A 20,695-nucleotide genomic window follows, 5' to 3' on the forward strand; every position below is an offset into this window, starting at 1 on the left:
TTATCTCTCCTGGCAAGTGCTGTGTGGGAGGAGAAGAGGTTGAAGATGGGGTCGGTCCTGGCTTTGGCTTCTTTACGGATGAAGTTGGCAAACACAGAGAATGGAGGCAAGGTAACGTTGTGCTTTAGCTTGAACTCTGACCCGAACGATATCCACTTCTCCTGCAGATTGAATGGAAGCTTCTCAATGATGGGACTTACCCCTCTGGAAGTGTCTAAGTATGATAGGCCGGGTAGGTAGCCATCCTGCTTTGCGGCTTCGAGTTCCGACAGCAGATCTCCAAGGTCGCGGAGCTTCTGGGGTTCCTTATTTGTCAACTTCGGAAAGTTCTCCAACCTGACAAAGAGAGCCCTTTCAATGGCTTCAGGCGAGTAGTAGCTTTCTTCCAGCCTTGCCCAAGCCATCTTCAACCCCGCTGGCGGATGTCCCACATTAACCGCTTTTATCCTGCGTGCCTGTCCGGCGGACTCTGGGCTGAGCCATTTGATAAGGAGGTCGAGTTCTTCTCCTGCCGACAGGTCTCTGCCCGATATGGCACCGTGGAAGGAGGACTTCCACGCCCGATAATTCTCTGGCCTGTCATCAAACGTGGTTAACCCTGCAGTCACCAGCTGGCTGCATGCAAGGTATTTGGCAAGGTCGTAGGTGCTGGGACCTGTGCCAGGGTTGCCTTGAGTAAGGGCTCTGTTGGGGGTCTCAAGGAAACGAGAGGGGGTTTCCTGTTGACTTTCTCTCTTCAGCACTCCATTCCTCTGCACCATGTCCTCTGTTTTGCAGGGGAGGATCCTGTGACTTGAGGCACGCTGTCCATTTTGACCTTGATTGGTGCCATGGGGCATGTTATATGAAGTGCTTGAGTCCATAGAGATGTGCGGGTCTTCATCCCTCTCTCTTGTAAACTGTAAGTCGGCTTGGTCGCTCATGTAATCTCTGGTGCGTTGTCGTCGACTCTGCCGTGGAACGGGAATTAAAGGTTTGTTAGCTGTCTCAGGATCAGCTTCCACTAAAATTGCCTCGAATACTTATGCCTGAGCTAATGCAGCATCTATCTTTTTTTCTTCCTGTAGAGCATCTAATGTGGCTTGGAGACGGGCCTGTTCAGCCTGGCGTCCAACTTGGAGATGGGCCTGTTCAGCCTGGCGTCCAACTTGGAGACGGGCCTTGTCAGCTTGGAGTTCAGCTTGGAGACGGGCCTGGTCAGCTTGGAGTTCAGCTTGTAGACAGGCCTGGTCAGCTTTGAGACGGGCCTGGTCGGCTTTTATTTCAGCTTTGAGACGGGCCTGTTCAACTTTTATTTCTATTTCTTTGTCGGCATGCGCAGCTCTGGCTTGGGCTGCTTCTAGCTTAGCCCTTGCTTTGGCAATGGCCATGCTTACCCTAGAACCACCTGATGACCGTGAGCCGGCTGATGACCGTGAGCCAGCTGATGACCGTGAACCAGCTGGCGATCTAGAGCAACGAGAGTTTATAGACAGATTGTCACATTCTACAGTTTCATCTAACTGTTTAAGGTCTTCTACTTGCTGAGTAGCGTTTTCGGTGATGTGAGGTAAGTGTGGTGTACAAGGTGAAGACTTAAGCTGGCTCTGTTGTGATGGCCTTCTCTGACCTTGCTGCTCCACGTGGAGGATCTCCTCTCTTCACAGCTAGCCGTATTGCTGTCTTTTCACTGTACTGGTCTCGCTAGACGTGCTCCTATCTAGTTATTCAGCCAGCTAAACACTCATTCAAATAATTCCTCGAGAAGCAGGTTTGTTGTTTTGAAGCTTTACTTGAACAAATTTGTGAAACTGTAAACAAAGACAAAGTATGTTTTGTACATAGAACTGAATACTATACATTAGATGTTACATAAGATATAAACATGTTTATGACAATAGAATAGACTAATTGTATAACTAAATAGTACTGGAGCTAAACTTCGGTAACTAACAACTAATAACTTCTTATAGACAAAGTATTGTCAAAATACTGCACTGACAAGGTTGTTCTCATGTTATTAAACAAAGATACTCACAGACATTGCATCTTGCCTAGCGTATGAGAAGAGATGGAACAGGATTGAGAATCCCTTATGTAGCTTTCTTCATAACTTTGCCAGGTTCTTCCTGGAATACTACTTCCGGGTCAAACAGGAACAAGGTCAAATAACCTAATGCTGTACACTAACACTGCTATACACTAACTACCACTAGAGGGTGCTATCTGCATGTAATAAGTCCAGAACACTTTCTCTTTCGTGTGCTTCTACGTGACGCTTCCCCTGTGGCTTCAGCAGATGCAGAGGCAGCCTGCTCACTTCCCTGCTGTGCCTGCTTAGATGCCTTTGGTGGTCATCCTCTGGGTTTGGGAGTCTTGGAAGGCCCCGCCAAAGTCTGCTCCTCCTGCGGCTGTGCAGGGGCAGAGTAGGCCATCTTTGTTGGGTGAGGCATCTGGGGTTCTGACCGAGGGCTCGGCAGTGGCATGGGAGTGTGAGCGCTTGGAGAGGAGCCCCAACTTCCTTGTCCTCGACCACCACCACCCCTCTCATGGGTCAACTGCACTTCACTGCTATAGAGTAGCTGGAGAGCACCTTGCTGCACATCAGTGAAACCATGTAGACCTGTCTCTGCACTGACTGTCCCCATAACGGGGACGTCCCTGTACCTCTAGTTCCTCTCCACAATAGGTGCCCATCTATCCTCCATAGCTGACCATCTATCTAGAGGAGTCACCAGGTTGGTTTGTGTCTGGCGATTTATGTCCCCCATGAAGGTTGCCATCCTTTCAATGGCGGCACCTACATTCGCCATTGAGTGCACCATGGCATTGCTCATGTTTGAGATGGGCTCCTCCATTCTCTGCACACAGTCAGAGTCTCCTGCATTTGTTCCTGAAGCTCCAGCACCGCTCTCTTTCTGGATGGCCCCAGAGGCTCAGCATCTACATGGAGTTGAGCAGAGCTAGGAGCATCCTGCAGCCTCCAACGAGGACTCTCCACTGTTGTCCCTGTCTCCACCATCTGCTCCTGCTCACTTGTGAGCTGTGATACACCAGGTGACAACACTACTCTATGTTGTGAAGGACCCACCGAGGAGTGCGTCTCTGTGCTGGTGATGGGTGCGCTCATTTCTGCTGACGCTGCTCCCTCAGAGGCTGGAGGTTCTTCTGGGGAGTGCTCCTGCTCTTCTTCCTGGACAGTGGGGTGGGGGGCTCTTGATGGTCCTGTGGGGGTGTAAAGGCATGAGTTAGACATGTGATATTTAGATTGCAGACACAACCCATTTTGCAGATGATCAGCACTCAATTTCTATGAACATCAGATCCCATATAAGTCACTCATGAATGCAAAATCAGATGGCTGGAAATCAATTCTGTCACCAGCTTGCTGTACTGCACCCAAATCTCCGCCCCCCATTTCCAGCTCCTCTGCACCTCCCATTACCTCCAGAGCTGCCTCCTCAGCATGTGTTAAATGCGCCATGGATGGTGGGCCTCCTCCTGTCCTCCCCCTCTTCTTCTTATTGTGGGCTCTCTTTTCCTGCAATGAGAGACACAAGTGGAGTTTCAGAGAGATTGATGGAGTGAGTTTAAAGAATGGATAACATAGATGTTTAGAGGGAGACTATGATGGAGTGAGGTGCCAATACCAAGGTCCCTCCCTGTGCGTTGTTAGTTATTGTCATTGCATAACAGTGAGAGTGAGTGTGAGGGTTGCATAGTAAGATGGTGATGTGATACTGTACGTAGAGAGAGAGGGATGGGTGAGGGTGCAAGGGATGTTAGGGTGGGTTGGGATGTGCAGGAGTCGGTTGCCAATGCAGAGTGATGGGGATGAGAAGAGATGGGAAGCAGATTAAAGGTAAGTGTGATGTTAGACTCACTTTTGCTGAGCGCACCAGATCATTAAACCTCTTCCTACACTGCACCCATGTATGTGTACAGACCGACCTTGCACTGACCTCCTCAGCAATTTGCAGCCAGGCTGCCTTAGTGTGCTGAGGAGGCTTCCTCCTTCCATCAGAAGGGAAGAAGACCTCCTTGCATCCTCTTACTCCCTCCACAAGAGCATGGAGGGAGTCATCATCAAACCGGGGAGCAGCCTTTGTTTATTGCGCTGCCATGCCTGCAGCAACCAGCACTCGGGAGCAGAAAAAAGAAAGTACTAATCAAAGGGGACATGGCCCCCTCAAATATAGAGGCTCCCAGCGCGTCATCAAGCGCGATCAGCCGACCTGCACCCACCGACTGGGCCGGGTAATGTGCACGGCAGCCTTAATGAGGCCAATCTGGGGAAAATCATTATTGCAGGGCGGCTGGAACCAGGAGGGCTGGACCTTCCTATCCTACTGAGAACAGTACAGAAAGGGTGCTAACTTGAATTGAGATACTTTACGCACGATGATAGCAGGGAGGATGTTTCCCCTGGCTGGGAGGTCTAGAACGAGGGGTCACAGTCTCAGGATACGGGGTAGGATATTTAGGACTGCAAGGAGGAGAAATTTCTTCACTCAGAGGGTGGTGAATCTATGGAATGCTCTACCACAGAAGGCTGTGGAGGCCAAGTCACTGAATATATTTAAGAAGGAGATAGATACAAAAGACATCAAGGGAAGAGAGCGGGAATACGGTATTGAGATAGAGGATCAGCCATGATCATATTGAATGGCGGAGCAGGCTCGAAGGGCCGAATGGCCTACATAGAAACATAAAAGATAGGAGCAGGAGTAGGCCATTCGGCCCCTCGAGCCTGTTCCGCCATTTAATAAGATCATGGCTGATCATCCAAATTCAGTACCCTGTCCCTGCTTTCTCCCCATATCCCTTGATCCCTTTAGCCTTAAGAAATATATCTAACTCCTTCTTGAATATATTTAATGAATTGGCCTCAACTGCCTTCTGTGGTAGAGAATTCCACAGGTTCACCACTCTCTGGGTGAAGAAATTCCTCCTCATCTCAGTCCGAAATGGCTTACCCCTTATCCTTAGACTGTGACCCCTGGTTCTGGACTCCGCCGCCATCGGGAACATCCTTCCTGCATCTAGTCTGTCTAGTCCTGTTAGAATTTTATAAGTTTCAATGAGATCCCCTCTCATTCTTCTAAACTCTAGCGAATATAAGCCTAAACAACCCAATCTCTCTTCATACGTCATTCCTGCCATCCCAGGTATCAGTCTGGTGAATCTTTGCTGCATTCCCTCCATGGCAAGAACATCCTTCCTCAGATAAGGCGACCAAAACTGCACACAATACTCAAGGTGTGGTCTCACCCAGGCCCTGTACAACTGCAGCAAGACATCCTTGTTCCTGTACTCAAATCCTCTCGCTATGAAGGCCAACATACCATTTGCCTTCTTAACCACCTGCTGCACTTGCATGCTTACCTTCAGCGACTGGTGCACAAGGACATCCAGGACTTGTTGCACTTCCCCTTTTCCCAATCTATTACCGTTCAGATAATAATCTGTCTTCCTGTTTTTGCCACCGAAGTGGATAACCTCGCATTTATCCACATTATACTGCATTTGCCATGCATCTGCCCAATCACCCAACCTGTCCAAATCATACTGGAGTTTCTCTGCATCCTCCTCACAGCACACACGCCCACCCAGCTTTGGGTCGTCTGCAAACTTGGAGATATTACCTCTAGTTCCCTCGTCTAGATCATTTATATATATTGTGAATAACTGGGGTCCTAGCACCGATCCCTGCGGTACCCCACTAGTCACTGCCTGCCAATCAGAAAAAGACCCATTTATTCCAATTCTTTGCTTCCTATCTGCCAACCAGTTCTCTATCCAAGACAGTACCTTACCCCCAATCCCATATGCTTTAACTTTGCACAGTGGCATAGTGGTTAGCACTGTTGCCTCACAGCGCCAGGGACCCGGGTTCGAATCCGGCCTCGGGTGACTGTCTGTGTGGAGTTTGCACATTCGCCCCGTGTTTGCGTGGGTTTCCTCCAGGTGCTCCGGTTTCCTCCCACAGTCCAAAGATGTGCGGGTTAGGTTGATTGGCTATGATAAATTGACCCTTAGTGTTAGGGGGATTAAATACGTGGGGTTACGGGGATTGGGTGGGATATGTGTTGGTGTAGGGGTTACAGGGATCGGGTGGGATATGTGTCGGTGCAGGCTCAATGGGCCGAAATGGCCTCTATCTGCACTGTGGGGTTTCTGTGATTTCTGTGATTCTGTGAATCTCTTATGCGGGACCTTATCGAAAGCCCTCTGAAAGTCCAAATACACCACATCCACTGGTTCTCCCTTATCTATTCTACCAGTTGCATCCTCAAAAAATTCCAGTAGATTAGTCAAGCATGATTTATCTTTTGTAAATCCATGTTGACTTTGTCCGATCCTGTCACTGTTTTCCAAGTGCTCTGTATTATGTCCGTGTGTAATTGAGACACGGACTGCAGGAGTTGGTTACAACAGGTCTTTACTGAGTGGAGACAAACTGGAACTACTATGCAAAAGTTACTACGCAGGCTTATATACAGGGGTGGTCAATACTGGTACTGCAGTATACAGGGGCTGCAGAATATAGTTCCTTCTGCAAAGTACATACACTACAATTCCTCCCCTTTTAGCTAAACAGTGCATAACATTCGATTAATAATTAAATAACATATTTACAATTACAGTTGCTAGATACATTAGCTGAAGTTAAGCAATTATAAGTTCAGTCTTTGAGGAGGCTTCCTGATTCTGCCTGGATAACGCCTCTTTGGGGTATCAGGTTCTTCTGGCAAAGTTGATTCGGGATCAACGTCATTGTTTGGTTCGTCTGCTTCCAATATCACCGATTCTGAGGTAGATGCAATTGGTATTTCGGTTTCATCACCAGGTGTATCGGATCGTGGTGTGGAATTGACGTTTTCCAGTGACTCTAGAATCTGGTCAGCATGGTGTCTTACAATGCTGTCTCCAACATCCACGGTATACATTAGGGGTCCTTGCCGTGTGCAGATCGTTCCTGGCTGCCATTTCTCTGTGCGGTAGTCCCGGGCCAAAACTGGTTGACCTATCTTAAAACTCCTGATCGGCCTTTCATTCATATTCTGAAACTGTCTGTTCTCCACATCTCTTCTGATATTTGGCTTAGCCAAATCCAAGCGGCATCGTAGTCTTCGATTGAAGAACATCATGGCTGGAGTTTGGTTGGTAACCGCATGTGTCGCATTCCGGTAGGCAAACAAGAAGTTATCCACCTTGTGTTGTAGGGGTATGTCTTCATTACACATTGCCTTGATAGCCTTCTTGAATGTTTGAACGAACCTCTCAGCCAATCCATTGGTGGCTGGATGATATGGGGTGGATGTGTAATGCTTAACACCATTGTTCTTTAAGAACCTCCGGAACTCTTCAGACACAAACTGTGGTCCATTGTCAGAGCAAATTTGTTCAGGCAGCCCATTTCTGGCGAATATGGTTCGTAAGACTGTGATAGTTTTTTCTGTGGTGGTTGAGGACATTTTTATTACCTCTGGCCACTTTGAATGTGCATCCACCGCAATTAAAAACATCGAGTCCATAAATGGACCAGCAAAATCAATGTGCACCCTTTGCCATGGAGATGAGGGCCACTCCCATGGATGTAGAGGGGCTTGTGGTGGGGCGTTTTGGACCTTCTGGCATGCTGTACAGCTCTTGGTCATCTCTTCGATTTCTCTATCGATTCCCGGCCACCACACAAACGCTCTGGCTAAGTTCTTCATTTTTACCCCTCCCAGATGACCCTCATGAAGCTAATTGGGCACTCTATCCTTCAATTTGGGTGGAATTACTACTCTGGATCCACACATCAAGGTTCCTCTGCACACTGACAGCTGTTCTCTTCTTGGCGAGAATGCTGGCAACAGTGGTTCGCCATGTGCTGGCCATCCCTTCACCGTTAAATCATAGACCCAGGAGAGTGTCGGGTCATTTCGTGTTTCCTTTTCTATGTTTGCATTCATCACAGGTAGACATTCGACTATGGTCGAGTGGAATATCTCCACAGGATCCACTGCAGGTGCTTCTTCCACCGTCGGCAACGGTAGGCGCGACAATCCATCAGCATTCCCATGCTGTTTAGTTCCTTTGCACTTGATGTCATATTGGTGTGCCCCTAGGAAAAGGGACCACCTCTGTAGCCGTTGTGCTGTCATTATCGGGACGCCCTTCTGAGGGTTGAAAATGGAGACAAAAGGTTGATGATCAGTTAGTAGGGTAAATTTCTGACCGTGCAGGTAGTGATTGAACTTCTTCACCTCCCACACCAGGCTGAGGGCCTCTCTGTCAATCTGGGCGTAGTTACGCTCGGCTGAAGTTAACGAGCATGACGCGAAAGCTATCGGCCTCTCTGAACCATCAAGGAATTTATGTGACAGTACCGCTTCAATGCCGTAGGGAGACGCATCACACGCCAGTCTTATCGGTAGTGATGGGTTGTAGTGAGCCAATACTTCTCTTGAAGTGATTAGGTCTTTACTCTTCTGAAAGGCCCGCTTACATTCATCGCTCCATTTCCATGCTACTCCAGTTTGTAGTAGGGCGTTCAGTTGGTGCAGAATTGTGGACAAATTCGGCAAAAACTTATGGTAGTAATTCACCAATCCAAGGAATGACCTCAGTTGCGACACATTTTCAGGCGCTGGAGCCTTAACCACCGCTTCAATTTTGTCAGGGGACTTATGTAACCCCTCTTCATCAATCACGTGGCCACAATACGATATCTATTTCTTTAAAAACTCGCACTTGGGCCGATTGGCTCGTAGCCCATGTTCTCTTAGTCTAGTGAGCACCTGCTCTAGGTTGGCAAGGTGTTCACTGTCATCTTCACCTGTCACTAGGATGTCATCCAAGTAACACTGAGTCCCCGGAATCCCTTGCAGGACTTGTTCCATCACTCTTTGCCATATCGCCGGAGCTGATGCTACTCCGAATACCAGTCGATTATACTGGTAAAGACCTTTGTGAGTGTTTATCGTGAGATACTTCCTAGAGGATTCTTCAACCTCCATCTGCAAATATGCTTGCGCTAGGTCAATTTTTGTAAAACGCTTAACTCCAGATAGTGAGGTGAAAATACCTTCTATCCTCGGGAGAGGATATTGTACTGTGTGAAGGAATGGGTTCACCGTCACCTTGAAGTCCCCACAGATGCGAACCTTCCTTGGCTCCTCAGACTTATTGTTTAACATTTTCTTCATGACAGGAACGATGGGTGTCGCCCACTCGCTCCAGTCTACCTTAGATAACATGCCTGCATTCTCCAGATTCTCCAGCTCTGCCTCGATGGCTGGGCGAATTGCATACGGTACCGGTCTTGTTTTGAAAAACTTGGGAATTGCATTCTCTTCTATTTTTATCGAGGCGGTTACACCTTTAAGAGTTCCCAGTTCTTGTTGAAATACCTCTTTGGTGTTAGCTAAGATTTTTGACAATCGTCCAGGTGTGACGTCATCATCCTTTTTACCAGCCACCGTCAGTGCCTGAATGGAGTGCTAGTCTAAACTTATCTTTCTGATCCATTCACGTCCCAATAACGGTGGTCCACCATCTTGCAGTATGTACAGATACAATTTCTGTATTTCCTTGCCGTTGTATTCGACAGGCACCCTTATTTTCCCTCTGGGGTATGCTTTCTGCCCCGTATACGTCTTCAAGACAATGGATGTCTCTTTCAAGGGTATGTGTGAGAATAGCCGCTCGTAGTCTCGTCGATTCATGACGGTCAGGGCTGATCCTGTATCCAATCCCATTTTGACTTGGGACCCTGCTATCGTGAGGGTGACCCACATGGTTCGGTGATCCTCTTTTGCGATTACGTTGTGAAGTTTGAGACAGCTTAGTCTCTTGTTCCCAGATTCACTATCGCTCTTCTGGTCTTCGGAACTAATGTCCGTCATTTTTTGTACTTTCCTGTACTGTTCCTTAGTCGCCTTTTTGTTGTCGTTAGTCTTCTTCCCAGACCTGCAAACTCGTGCAATGTGTCCCATCTTTCCGCATTGCCTGCATATTTTGTCCTTGGACCAGCAGTCCTTCTGGTCATGGGTTGTTCTGCCGCAGTGATAACATTTTTCAAATCCCCATGTCATTTCGTGGGTGCCGTATTCCTGTGGCTTTTGCTGTATTTCCACAGCTCCCCTTGCTGCTGCTTCGTATGATACTGCCACGCTGAAAGCCTTATCTAGCGTCAGCTCTTTCTCTGAGAGTAACCTCTTCTGGGTTCCTTCACTCAGGAGTCCACAGACAAATTTGTCCCGTAGAGTATCTGTCAGTCCTGCTCCAAACTGGCAGTGCTTTGATAGCTTGCGTAGTTCCGTAAGGTAATCAGCATTGCTCTCATCTTTATGCTGATTTCTCCTGTGGAATTTAAATCTTTCTGCTATCAGCAGCGGTGTAGGATTTAGGTGTTCCTGTAGGATATCAACAATTTCGTTAGAACTCTTCGCCATCGGTTTGGCTGGAGTGATCAGGTTCCGCAATAGGCCGTATGTTCTTGCGCCCATTAAGTTTAGTAGTACCGATGCCTTTTTCTCATCGGCTACTTTGTTTGCCTTGCAATATACTTCGACTCTTTCCACCTATGTGGTCCAGTCTTCTATTGCATTATCGAAGGCAGTGATATTGCCAGTCTTCGGCATCTTGGAAATCTAAGATGGCGCCTCCCGCGCTTTGCCTTCTTCCCCGATTGAACAAAATGGCGCCTCCCGCGCTTTGCCTTCTTCCCTGCTGGATTAAGATGGCGCCTCCCGCGCTTTCCGTCTTCTCCGCTGCTGCTAGCGCTGTTGCTGGCATTTTATGCCTTGATGGCGACGCCCTATGGTCTTCGCGCACTTCCCCCCCGCGCTGCTGCTAACGCCGCTCTCCGCGGTTCCCGTGGCAAACTGCAGCTCCTCGCGGCTTTCTGCGCTTCTAATTTCTTTTATTTTCCCGTCATCAGAGCAACCCTGCGGGACACTTTCCTCCCTCTTCTCGGGTCTGTACGCTGCCCGGCTCCGTAGCACCGGCCGCGCCCTGTGTGCTCCACCCTCTCTCTCTCTCTCCTCTTCCCGACAACGCTGCTCGGCCCCGTTGAAAAGCCACCCGATCGAGCTCTAGCCCGCCGCAGCCCAGGAAGGATCAGTGTACTACCTGCCACCAGCCCGATTAGCTGGAACACCATAGACAAGATAACCAAGCCCCGCTCTCGACAGCCTCTCCTGCAAATCTTCAACTCTGATGAATCAGAGGCGGTTGCCCACGGTCGACGCCCGTTTCTTCTGTTTGTTTGTTTTTTTTTTCTTTCTTCCTTCTGGCCTCGACCTCTAACAACTTCGCTTCAGGGATGGATCCCCATGAGGTGATGCAGAACTGTAGGTAAGTTCGGATCTGCTCGTCACCAGTATTATGTCCGCGTGTAATTGAGACACGGACAGCAGGAGTTGGTTACAACAGGTCTTTACTGAGTGGAGACAAACTGGAACTACTATGCAAAAGTTACTACGCAGGCTTATATACAGGGGTGGTCACTACTGGTACTGCAGTATACAGGGGCTGCAGAATATAGTTCCCTCTGCAAAGTACATACACTACACTCTGCTATTACATCTTTTATAATGGACTCTAGCATTTTCCCCACTACCGATGTCAGGCTTACCGGTCTATAATTCCCCGTTTTCTCTCTACCACCTTTTTTAAATAGTGGGGTTACATTAGCTATCCTCCAATCCATGGGAACTGTTCCAGAGTCTATACAGAATTTTGGAAGATGACCAGCAATGCATTTATTATTTCAAGACCATTTCCTTAAGTGCCCTAGGATGTAGATTATCAGCCCCTGGGGATTTATAGGCCTTCAATCCCATCAATTTCCCTAACACCATTTCCCTACAAATACTGATTTCATTCAATTCCTCCCTCTCATTAGACCCTATGTTCCCCGGCATGTCTGGGAGTTTACTTGTGTCCTCCTTTGTGAAGACAGAACCAAAGTATGTATTTAATTAGTCTGCCATTTCTTTGTTCCCCATTATAAATTCCCCTGATTCTGACTGCAAGGGACCTACACTTGACTTCACCAATCTTTTTCTCTTTACATATCTATGGAAGCTTTTACAGTCAGTTTTTATGTTCCCTGCAAGCATACTCTCCTAATCTATTTTCCCCTCTTAATTAATCCCTTTCTCCTCCTTTGCTGAATCCTAAACTGCTCCCAATCCTCAGGTATGGTGCCTAAGAAACTTGCTTCACATCTCTGAGGTCAACTCTCCATATTTCCTGATAGGTAGGTCCAACTTTCCAGCTTTATATAGTCAGCTCTTGTCACTTCTGGTTGAGTGCCTCAAGAGACAGAGGGGGTTGTATTATCAGTCTGACCCACAGGAATCGTAATCCCTGAAAGATGAACTGGGATTAGCACTGGAGTTGAAGCCCACAGCCCTGTCTGCCCCAACAATCCCACGGGAGTAAAGTGGCAGCATAGGTGAAATGACATAAATGATAAAAATACACTGCAATAATATACAGTTAAAAAGTCTCTTTGCACATTGAGAAATATGGTTACTTTGTGAGTACCTATTATTTTGGAAACACAAGTCTGAAATAAAATAATATTTGAATAGAAATAAATAACAGGAAATGTTTATTATTTACAACATAATACATTTAATTTCTGCCAAAATAGTCAATTTTTTTAACCTAGAATTAATTAGAAATTACAATCTGGAAACAGGCCGTTTGGCCCAACCAGTCCATGTTGGTGTTTATCCTCCACACAACCAGGAGTCCTCATTCCATGTGCCTGTGTATTCCTATATCCCTTTAATCCCCTATTTAATGCATTGTTAAATATTGACATAGTCTTTGCTTTGATCACTCCAATGCATTCAACAGTCTCACAACCTTCTGTAAAATAAGGTTTCTCTTGCTCTATCCTAAATCTCTTACATTTAACCTTATATCTATGTCTCCTTGTTCTAGACCCTCAACCATCAGAGACAGTCTGCTTCTATCTACTCTGCCTCATCCCTACATAATGTTAAACATCTCGGTAAAATCACACCATAACCTCCACTGTTCTAATGAAAACATAGCCAATTTTTCAAGTCTCTCTTTCAACATTTTTGACCATCTGCACTGTTTACTATCAATTGACTCACCAGCCTCCTGGTAGTTTGGGGCCCAAAATTGCACACACTACTTACTAAGGTTTTATAAATATTTGCTATTACATCTTAACTTTTATATTCTATGACCTAGAAATTGCAATATGCTAGAAACCTGCTAATGCCACCGCGGGCCGAAGTTAATAAGCCGCCCGAATACATAGCCTGCTAATGTTGCTGCCTGCTAAATTAAATTAGCACAGCGCTAAACCTACCATGCAACCCTCTTTTTCAGGTGCTACGCTCAGCAGAAGGCCTAATGTAGTAAGGCCCTAGTGTCCCTGAAGCAAGAACAACATTGTCTTAAAGCAAAGCTGTCATTTTAGAAAGCAGTGTTGGTCCCTTAAAAATTAAAAAATTAAAAAAAATAAAAATCATTTTAATATAAGCAGTTTTTAGCCCTTAGAGCTCAACTGCCTTCTGAAAAAACAATAAACATCAAAAATAATTTCCAAATGGCAGTCTTCAGCTCTTAAAGCTGAATTGTCTTCCACACCTAAATAAATGGGGAAAGTGCTTCAGTGCTAACACAAATGTCTCAACAAGCCTGGGAAGGGGCACCCAGGGTCTCGCACGCAGCACTCCAGCTTTGTGCAGGTGGTCAACACTGCAAGAGAGGTCCTCTACCCACAGGGGCCAGGAGGCCCTCCAGAAAGAACAACGTGGGACCACATCACTGAGGCCGTCACTGCCAGCAGTGTCACCCCCACCACCTGACTCCAGTGCCCAAAGAAGTTTCATGACCTCAGATCAGTGGTCAAGGTCAGTGAATGCATCTTCAAAAGCCGTCTCCTACCAACTGCACCACTAGCCTCACACACTGCTCATTACACGACACCACCACACCCACCACCCTCATCACCCACCTACCAACAATCTGTACCAAACACAAGACACACCTCCAATTCTTAACTTCACCTCACCCCCTTGGAGAAGACGTTGCAGACCATTCTTGGCAGGGGCATGGCTGAGCCCTTGGCCAGCAGCGGGGCTGAAAGGATACAAGATGCTGGCATCCTCATACGTTATCCTCCTTCTGGCATGCACCTCTTGCTTTCCTGCCCTCCCCTCACCACAACTCTAACCTTGTGCCTTACTCATTTCACACACCCAAGAGATGCAGCCTGCCCGGCCAATGGAAGAAGGAGAAGGAGGAGGAAGGGAAGAAGAAAAAGAAGAAACACCATCACTCGATTTGACACTCCCAGCCACCAGCTCCTAGAGGTCGTCCTGCAAGGCCATCTGCAGTGCCCCCCACTGAAAGTCAGCAGCCTTCCACCAGCCATGCTGTAGCCACTGGGATAGCATTGCGCAACCCCAGTGCACAAGTGTGATGAGTTGATTTCTTGATGTCATATTGGATGGATAGATATAAAGAGTTGGATTGGAAAGTTTGCTTTGTGGTGGCTTTTATTTCAGCAATGGAAGCAACATGCGATAGACAGAGCTAAGCGATCTCACAACCTTCGGATCAAATCAAAGCTCTGCAGTCCTGCCACATCCAGTCGTGAGTGGTGGTGGACAATTAAACAGTTAACAGGAGGAGGAGGCTCCAAAAATATCCCCATCCTCAATGATGGTGGAGCCCAGCACATGAGTGCAAAAGACAAGGCTGAAGCATTTGCAACTATCTTCAGCCAGAAGTGTCGAGTGGATGATCCATCTCGGCCTCCTCCTGAGGTCACCAGCATCACAGATGCCAGTCTTCAGCCCATTCAATTCACTCCACGTGATGTCAAGAAACAGCTGAAGATACTGGATACTGCAAAGGCTATGGACCCTGACAACATTCCGGCAATAGTACTGAAGACTTGTGCTCCAGAACTAGCTGCACCCCTAGCCAAGCTGTTCCAGTACAGCTACAACACTGGCATCTACCCGGCAATGTGGAAAATTGCCCAAGTATGTCCTGTCTACAAAAAGCAGGACAAATCCGACCCAGCCAATTACCGTCCCATCAGTCTACTCTCAATCATCAGCAAAGTGATGGAAGGCGTCGTCGACAGTGCTATCAAGCGGCACTTACTCAGCAATAATCTGCTAACTGATGCCCAGTTTGGGTTCCGCCAGGGCCACTCAGCTCCTGACCTCATTACAGCCTTGGTCCAAACATGGACAAAAGAGCTGAACTCAAGAGGTGAGGTGAGAGTGACTGCCCTTGACATCAAGTTTGATCGAGTGTGGCATCAAGGAGCCCTAGCAAAACTGAAGTCAATGGGAATCAAGGGGAAAACTCTCCATTGGTTGGAATCATACCTAGCACAAAGGAAGTTGGCTGTGGTTGTTGGAGGTCATTCATCTCAATCACATGACATCACTGCAGGAGTTCCTCAGGGCAGTGTCCTAGGCCCAACCATCTTCAGCTGTTTCATCAATGACCTTCCCTCCATCATAAGGTCAGAAGTGGGGATGTTCGCTGATGATTGCACACTGTTCAGCACCATTCGAGACTCGTCAGATACTGACGCAGTCCATGTCCATATGCAGCAAGACCTGGACAACATTCAGACTTGGGCTGACAAGTGGCAAGTAACATTCGCACCACACAAGTGCCAGGCAATGACCATCTCCAACAAGCGAGACTCTAACCATCTCCCCTTGACATTCAATGGCATTACCATAGCTAAATCCCCCACTATCAACATCCTGGGGGTTACCATTGATCAGAAACTGAACTGGACCAGCCATATAAATACTGTGGCTACAAGAGCAGGCCAGAGGCTGGGAATTCTGCGGCGAGTGTCTCACCTCCTGACTCCCCAAAGCCTTTCCACCATCTACAAGGCACAAGTCAGGAGTGTGATGGAATACTCTCCACTTGCCTGGATGAGTGCAGCTCCAACAACACTCAAGAAGCTCGACACCATTCAGGATAAAGCAGCCCGCTTGATTGGCACTCCATCAACCACCTTCAACATTCACTCCCTCCACCACCGGCGCACTGTGGCTGCAGTGTGTACCATCTACAAGATGCACTGCAGCAACTCGCCAAAGCTCCTTCAACAGCACCTTCCAAACCCGTGACCTCTACCACTTAGAAGGACAAGGGCAGCAGACGCATGGGAACATCACCACCTACAAGTTCCCCTCCAAGCCACACACCATCCTGACTTGGACCTGTATCGCCGTTCCTTCACTGTCGCTGGGCCAAAATCCTGGAACTCCCTTCCTAACAGCATTGTGGGTGTACCTACACCATATGGACTGCAGCGGTTCAAGAAGGCGGCTCACCACCATCTTCTCAAGGGCAATTAGGGATGGGCACTAAATGCAGGCCTAGCCAGCCAGCGACGCCCACATCCCATCAATGAATTTTTAAAATGTTTTTAAAATTGTGGCCAAGAGGACGTTGTGATGGTCAGTAACAGAGGAAAGGTAAGATGCGGGACTAATATTGAAAGGGGAATTGTTGAGTCTGTGTGTTCCAGATATACTTATTTTAAATAACTGGACACAGACAACAGGAAAAACTTAAACAGGTCTTTACTACTTGAAGGTCAGGGCTGAACTGCTTTACATATTACTACACAGAGCTTATATACCAGTGCGGTCACCACTGGTACTACAATATACAGTAGCAAGAGAAAGTAGTCCATCTTCTTAAGGTAGTTCTCTTAAGGTGGTACAGGTTACATACACCAAAATTCCTCCCTTTTTAGCTTAACAGTGTACACCCCAATTTAAACATAACATGGATAACATATATACAACTTTCATGCAACTGTTCAAAGATTCAGTCTCTGAGGAGGCCTCCTGATCCGAGTTGGATAATGCCTTTCAGGGGTCTCTGATTCTGGTTGCTGGGGTGACTCCTCTAATTGATCTCTTATGGATTGAACATCCTCATGTACGTTCGCGTTTGAGGTAGATGCTACAGGTTCAATAATTTCTTCCACGTGTCTCTGCCGTAGCCATGGGTTCGACCCTTGTTCTCGATTCTACAAGTTGGTCAGCATGACGTCATATTACGTTCTCACCAATCTCTACCGTGTACATCAGGGGTCCTTGTCTGGCACGAATTGTTCCAGATTGCCATTTCTCATTCTTATAGTCCCGGGCTAACACTGGTTGTCCTATTTCAAAACTCCGAGTGGTCTTGTTATTTGCATGCTGGAACTGTTTGTTTTTGACTTCCCTACGCACATTTGGTTTTAACAAATCCAACCTGGACCGCAACCTCCTGTTATAAAACATCATGGCAGGACTTTGATTTGTCACTGCATGTGTGGCGTTTCGATATGCCATTAGGAAATTGTCCACCTTGTGTTGTAGTGGAATATGGTCTTCGCTCATGGCCTTTATCGCCTTTTTGAACGTTTGTACAAATCTCTCGGCCAACCCATTTGTAGCCGGATGATATGGGGCAGATGTATAGTGTTTCACCCCATTCTTCTTCATGAATTTCTGGAATTCTTCTGACACGAACTGCGGTCCGTTGTCTGAACATATCTGTTCTGGCAATCCATTTCTTGCAAATATGGTTCTTAGAACTGCGATCGTCTTTTCCGAGGTAGTGGTCGCCATCTTAATCACTTCTGGCCATTTAGAATGTGCGTCTACCGCTATCAAAAACATGGAATCCATGAATGGACCTGCAAAGTCAATATGTACACGCTGCCATGGGGTTGAAGGCCATTCCCATGGATGCAGCGGTGCAATTGGAGGTGCATTTTGAACTTTTTGGCACCCTGAGCAGCTTTTAGTCAGGTCCTCTATTTGTTTGTCGATACCTGGCCACCACACATAAGCCCTAGCAAGGCTTTTCATCTTGACTCCCCCCAGATGACCTTCATGCAGTTCCTTTAGAACTCTCTCCCTTAATTTAGGAGGAATAATCACCCTTGTTCCATACATCAATGTTCCTTGACAAACGGACAGCTGTTCTCGTCTGGCTGAGAATGCCGGTAACAGTGGTTCGCCATGTGCTGGCCATCCCTTCACTGTCAATTCGTAGACCCGAGACAGTGTCGGGTCGTTCCTGGTCTCTCTCTCAATACTCGCATTGGTGACTGGCAAACATTCGATGATGGTCGAGTGAAATAACTCAACAGGGTCAACTGTCGGTGCCTCTTCCGCTGTAGGTAGTGGCAGGCGCGACAGCCCATCAGCATTACCATGTTGCTTTGTACCTTTGAATTCGATCTCATATTGATGTGCCCCTAGGAAAAGGGACCATCTCTGGAGTCTCTGCGCTGTCATCACCGAAACACTCTTCTTAGGGTTAAAAATGGAAACCAACGGCTGGTGGTCTGTCAGCAGCGTAAACTTTTGGCCTTGCAGGTAATGCTTAAATTTTTTTACTCCCCACACGAGGCTGAGAGCCTCCCTATCTATCTGAGCATAGTTGCGCTCAGCGGAGGTCAATGATCTGGATGCGAACGCGACTGGTCTTTCCAAGCCATTTGGCAACTTATGTGATAGCACTGCCCCAATACCATATGGAGAAGCATCACAAGCTAAACGAATAGGCAGCGTTGGGTTAAAGTGAGCCAACACTTCCTTAGAGGTGATCAATGCCTTGCTTTTGTGAAAAGCCCGCTTACAGTCCTCGCTCCACTTCCATGGCACTCCCTTTTGTAAAAGAGCGTTCAGCGGGTGTAGCACCGTGGATAAATTTGGCAGAAACTTATGGTAATAGTTAATCAACCCTAGGAACGACCTCAACTGGGATACATTTTCCGGAGCGGGAGCCTTCACAACAGCTTCGATCTTGTCAGGTGACTTGTGAAGCCCCTCCTGGTCAATGACGTGACCACAGTACGAGATTCGCTTCTGAAAGAACTCACATTTCTGGCGATTAACTCGAAGTCCATACTCTTTCAATCTGGTGAGCACCTGTTCCAAATTAGCAAGGTGTTCCTCATCATCATCTCCTGTAATAAGAATGTCGTCCAGATAGCATTGTGTGCCAGGAATTCCCTGTAATACCTGCTCCATGGCCCTTTACCAAATCGCTGGAGCCGATGCCACTCCAAAAACCAGTCTATTATACCGATATAAGCCCTTATGCGTGTTGATCGTGAGATACTGGCGTGACGCTTCATCAACTTCCATCTGTAAGTACGCCTGCGCCAGGTCTATCTTGGTGAAGTGTTTCCCGCCAGACAACGAAGCGAAGATATCCTCAATCCGCGGAAGCGGATATTGCACCGTGTGAAGAACCGGATTAACAGTGATCTTGAAATTGCCACAGATGCGAACCTTCCCCGGTTCCCCCGGCTTGTTGCTCAATGAACGCTTCATGACGGGAACAATGGGCGTGGCCCATTCGCTCCAGTCCACCTTTGACAGTACTCCTGAACGTTCTAGCCCTTCCAGCTCAGCTTCCACAGCAGGTCGTATCGCATAAGGTACCGGTCTGGCTTTGAAAAATTTTGGGTTTGCATGTTCTTCAACCTTGATGTTTGCCGTAATTCCTTTCAGTTTTCCCAGTCCCTGTTGGAACACCTCCTTAGCATCGTCCAATATTCTGGACAGTCGTTTAGGTTTGACATCGTCCTTTTTACCGGAATCTACAGTTAGTGCTTTTAAGGAATGCCAGTCCATATTTATTCTCCTGATCCATTCCCGTCCCAGTAGTGGTGGACCTCCCTCAGGTAACACATACAAGTCCATTCCTTTGCTTTCTTTACCCTTGTGGACCACCTTTACTTTTATCTTTCCGATGGGGTACACTCATTGCCCCGTGTATGTTTTTAATACAATCTCCGTATCCCTTAGGGGAATGTGTGAGAATAACCTTTTGTAATCTTGCTTATTCATGACCGTCAATGCCGATCCCGTGTCCAATTCCATCTTCACTTGGACTCCTGCTATCTGGAGTGTAACCCAAATAGTTTGGTGGTCTGCTGTGTTACCCACATTATGTATTCTTAGACGACCCAGTTCCTTACTGATGGAGTCTGAATCCGTCTTCTGTTCATCCGAACTGTTCTCTGTCACCTTGTGTACTTTTTTGTACTTCTTCTGTGGTGACTTTTTGTTGCTGGTCTTCTTTCCTGACCGGCATACTTTCGCTATGTGACCGAGTCTGCCACATTTTCTGCATTCTTGATCTTTGAACCAGCACTGGTTCTGATCGTGCGTTGTTCTTCCGCAACAATAGCACTTTACTGCACCCAATGCCATTTGATTGGTGCTGAGTTCCGATGGCCTTAGCTGCATTTCCGCGGTGTCTCGTGTTGCCGCCTCGTGCGATGCTGCAATGGTGACAGCTTTATCTAGCGTAAGGTCCTTTTCCTCTAGCAGTCGCTTCTGAGTTCCTTCTTTTAATAGTCCACACACGAACTTATCTCTCAGAGCATCTGCTAGTCCTGTACCAAACTGACAGTACTTTGATAGCTTGCGCAGTTCAATTAAGAATTCAGCGTTGCTTTCCTCTTTCAGCTGCGTTCTTCTGTAAAATTTAAATCGTTCCGCTATCAGCAGCGGCGTGGGGTTTAAATGCTCTTGCAGGATAGTAACAATACTCGCGAAAGTCTTATCCGCCAGTTTATCTGGTGTTACAAGGTGCCTTAATAACCCGTACGTCTTCGCACCCATCAAGTTTAATAGGGTTAGTGCTTTCTTTTCAGCCGGTG

The 20,695-nt window shown here is 47.3% G+C and overlaps 1 protein-coding gene across 1 annotated transcript in view; it reads right to left on the reverse strand.

Moving 5' to 3' along the window:
• Window positions 1–1,377: 1,377 nt before the first annotated feature.
• LOC147123354 (uncharacterized) overlaps window positions 1,378–20,695 on the reverse strand; it is a 65,870-nt gene continuing 46,552 nt past the window's right edge. Inside the window, exon 3 of the mRNA XM_085965932.1 lies at window positions 1,378–1,449. Coding sequence (XP_085822058.1) covers window positions 1,378–1,449 — 72 coding nt within the window. The remainder of the gene's footprint in view (window positions 1,450–20,695) is intronic.

The sequence above is a fragment of the Somniosus microcephalus genome, chromosome 2, assembly GCF_052327205.1.
Source record: "Somniosus microcephalus isolate GS21.2 chromosome 2, FLI_Smic_1.0, whole genome shotgun sequence".
Lineage (NCBI taxonomy): Eukaryota > Metazoa > Chordata > Chondrichthyes > Squaliformes > Somniosidae > Somniosus > Somniosus microcephalus.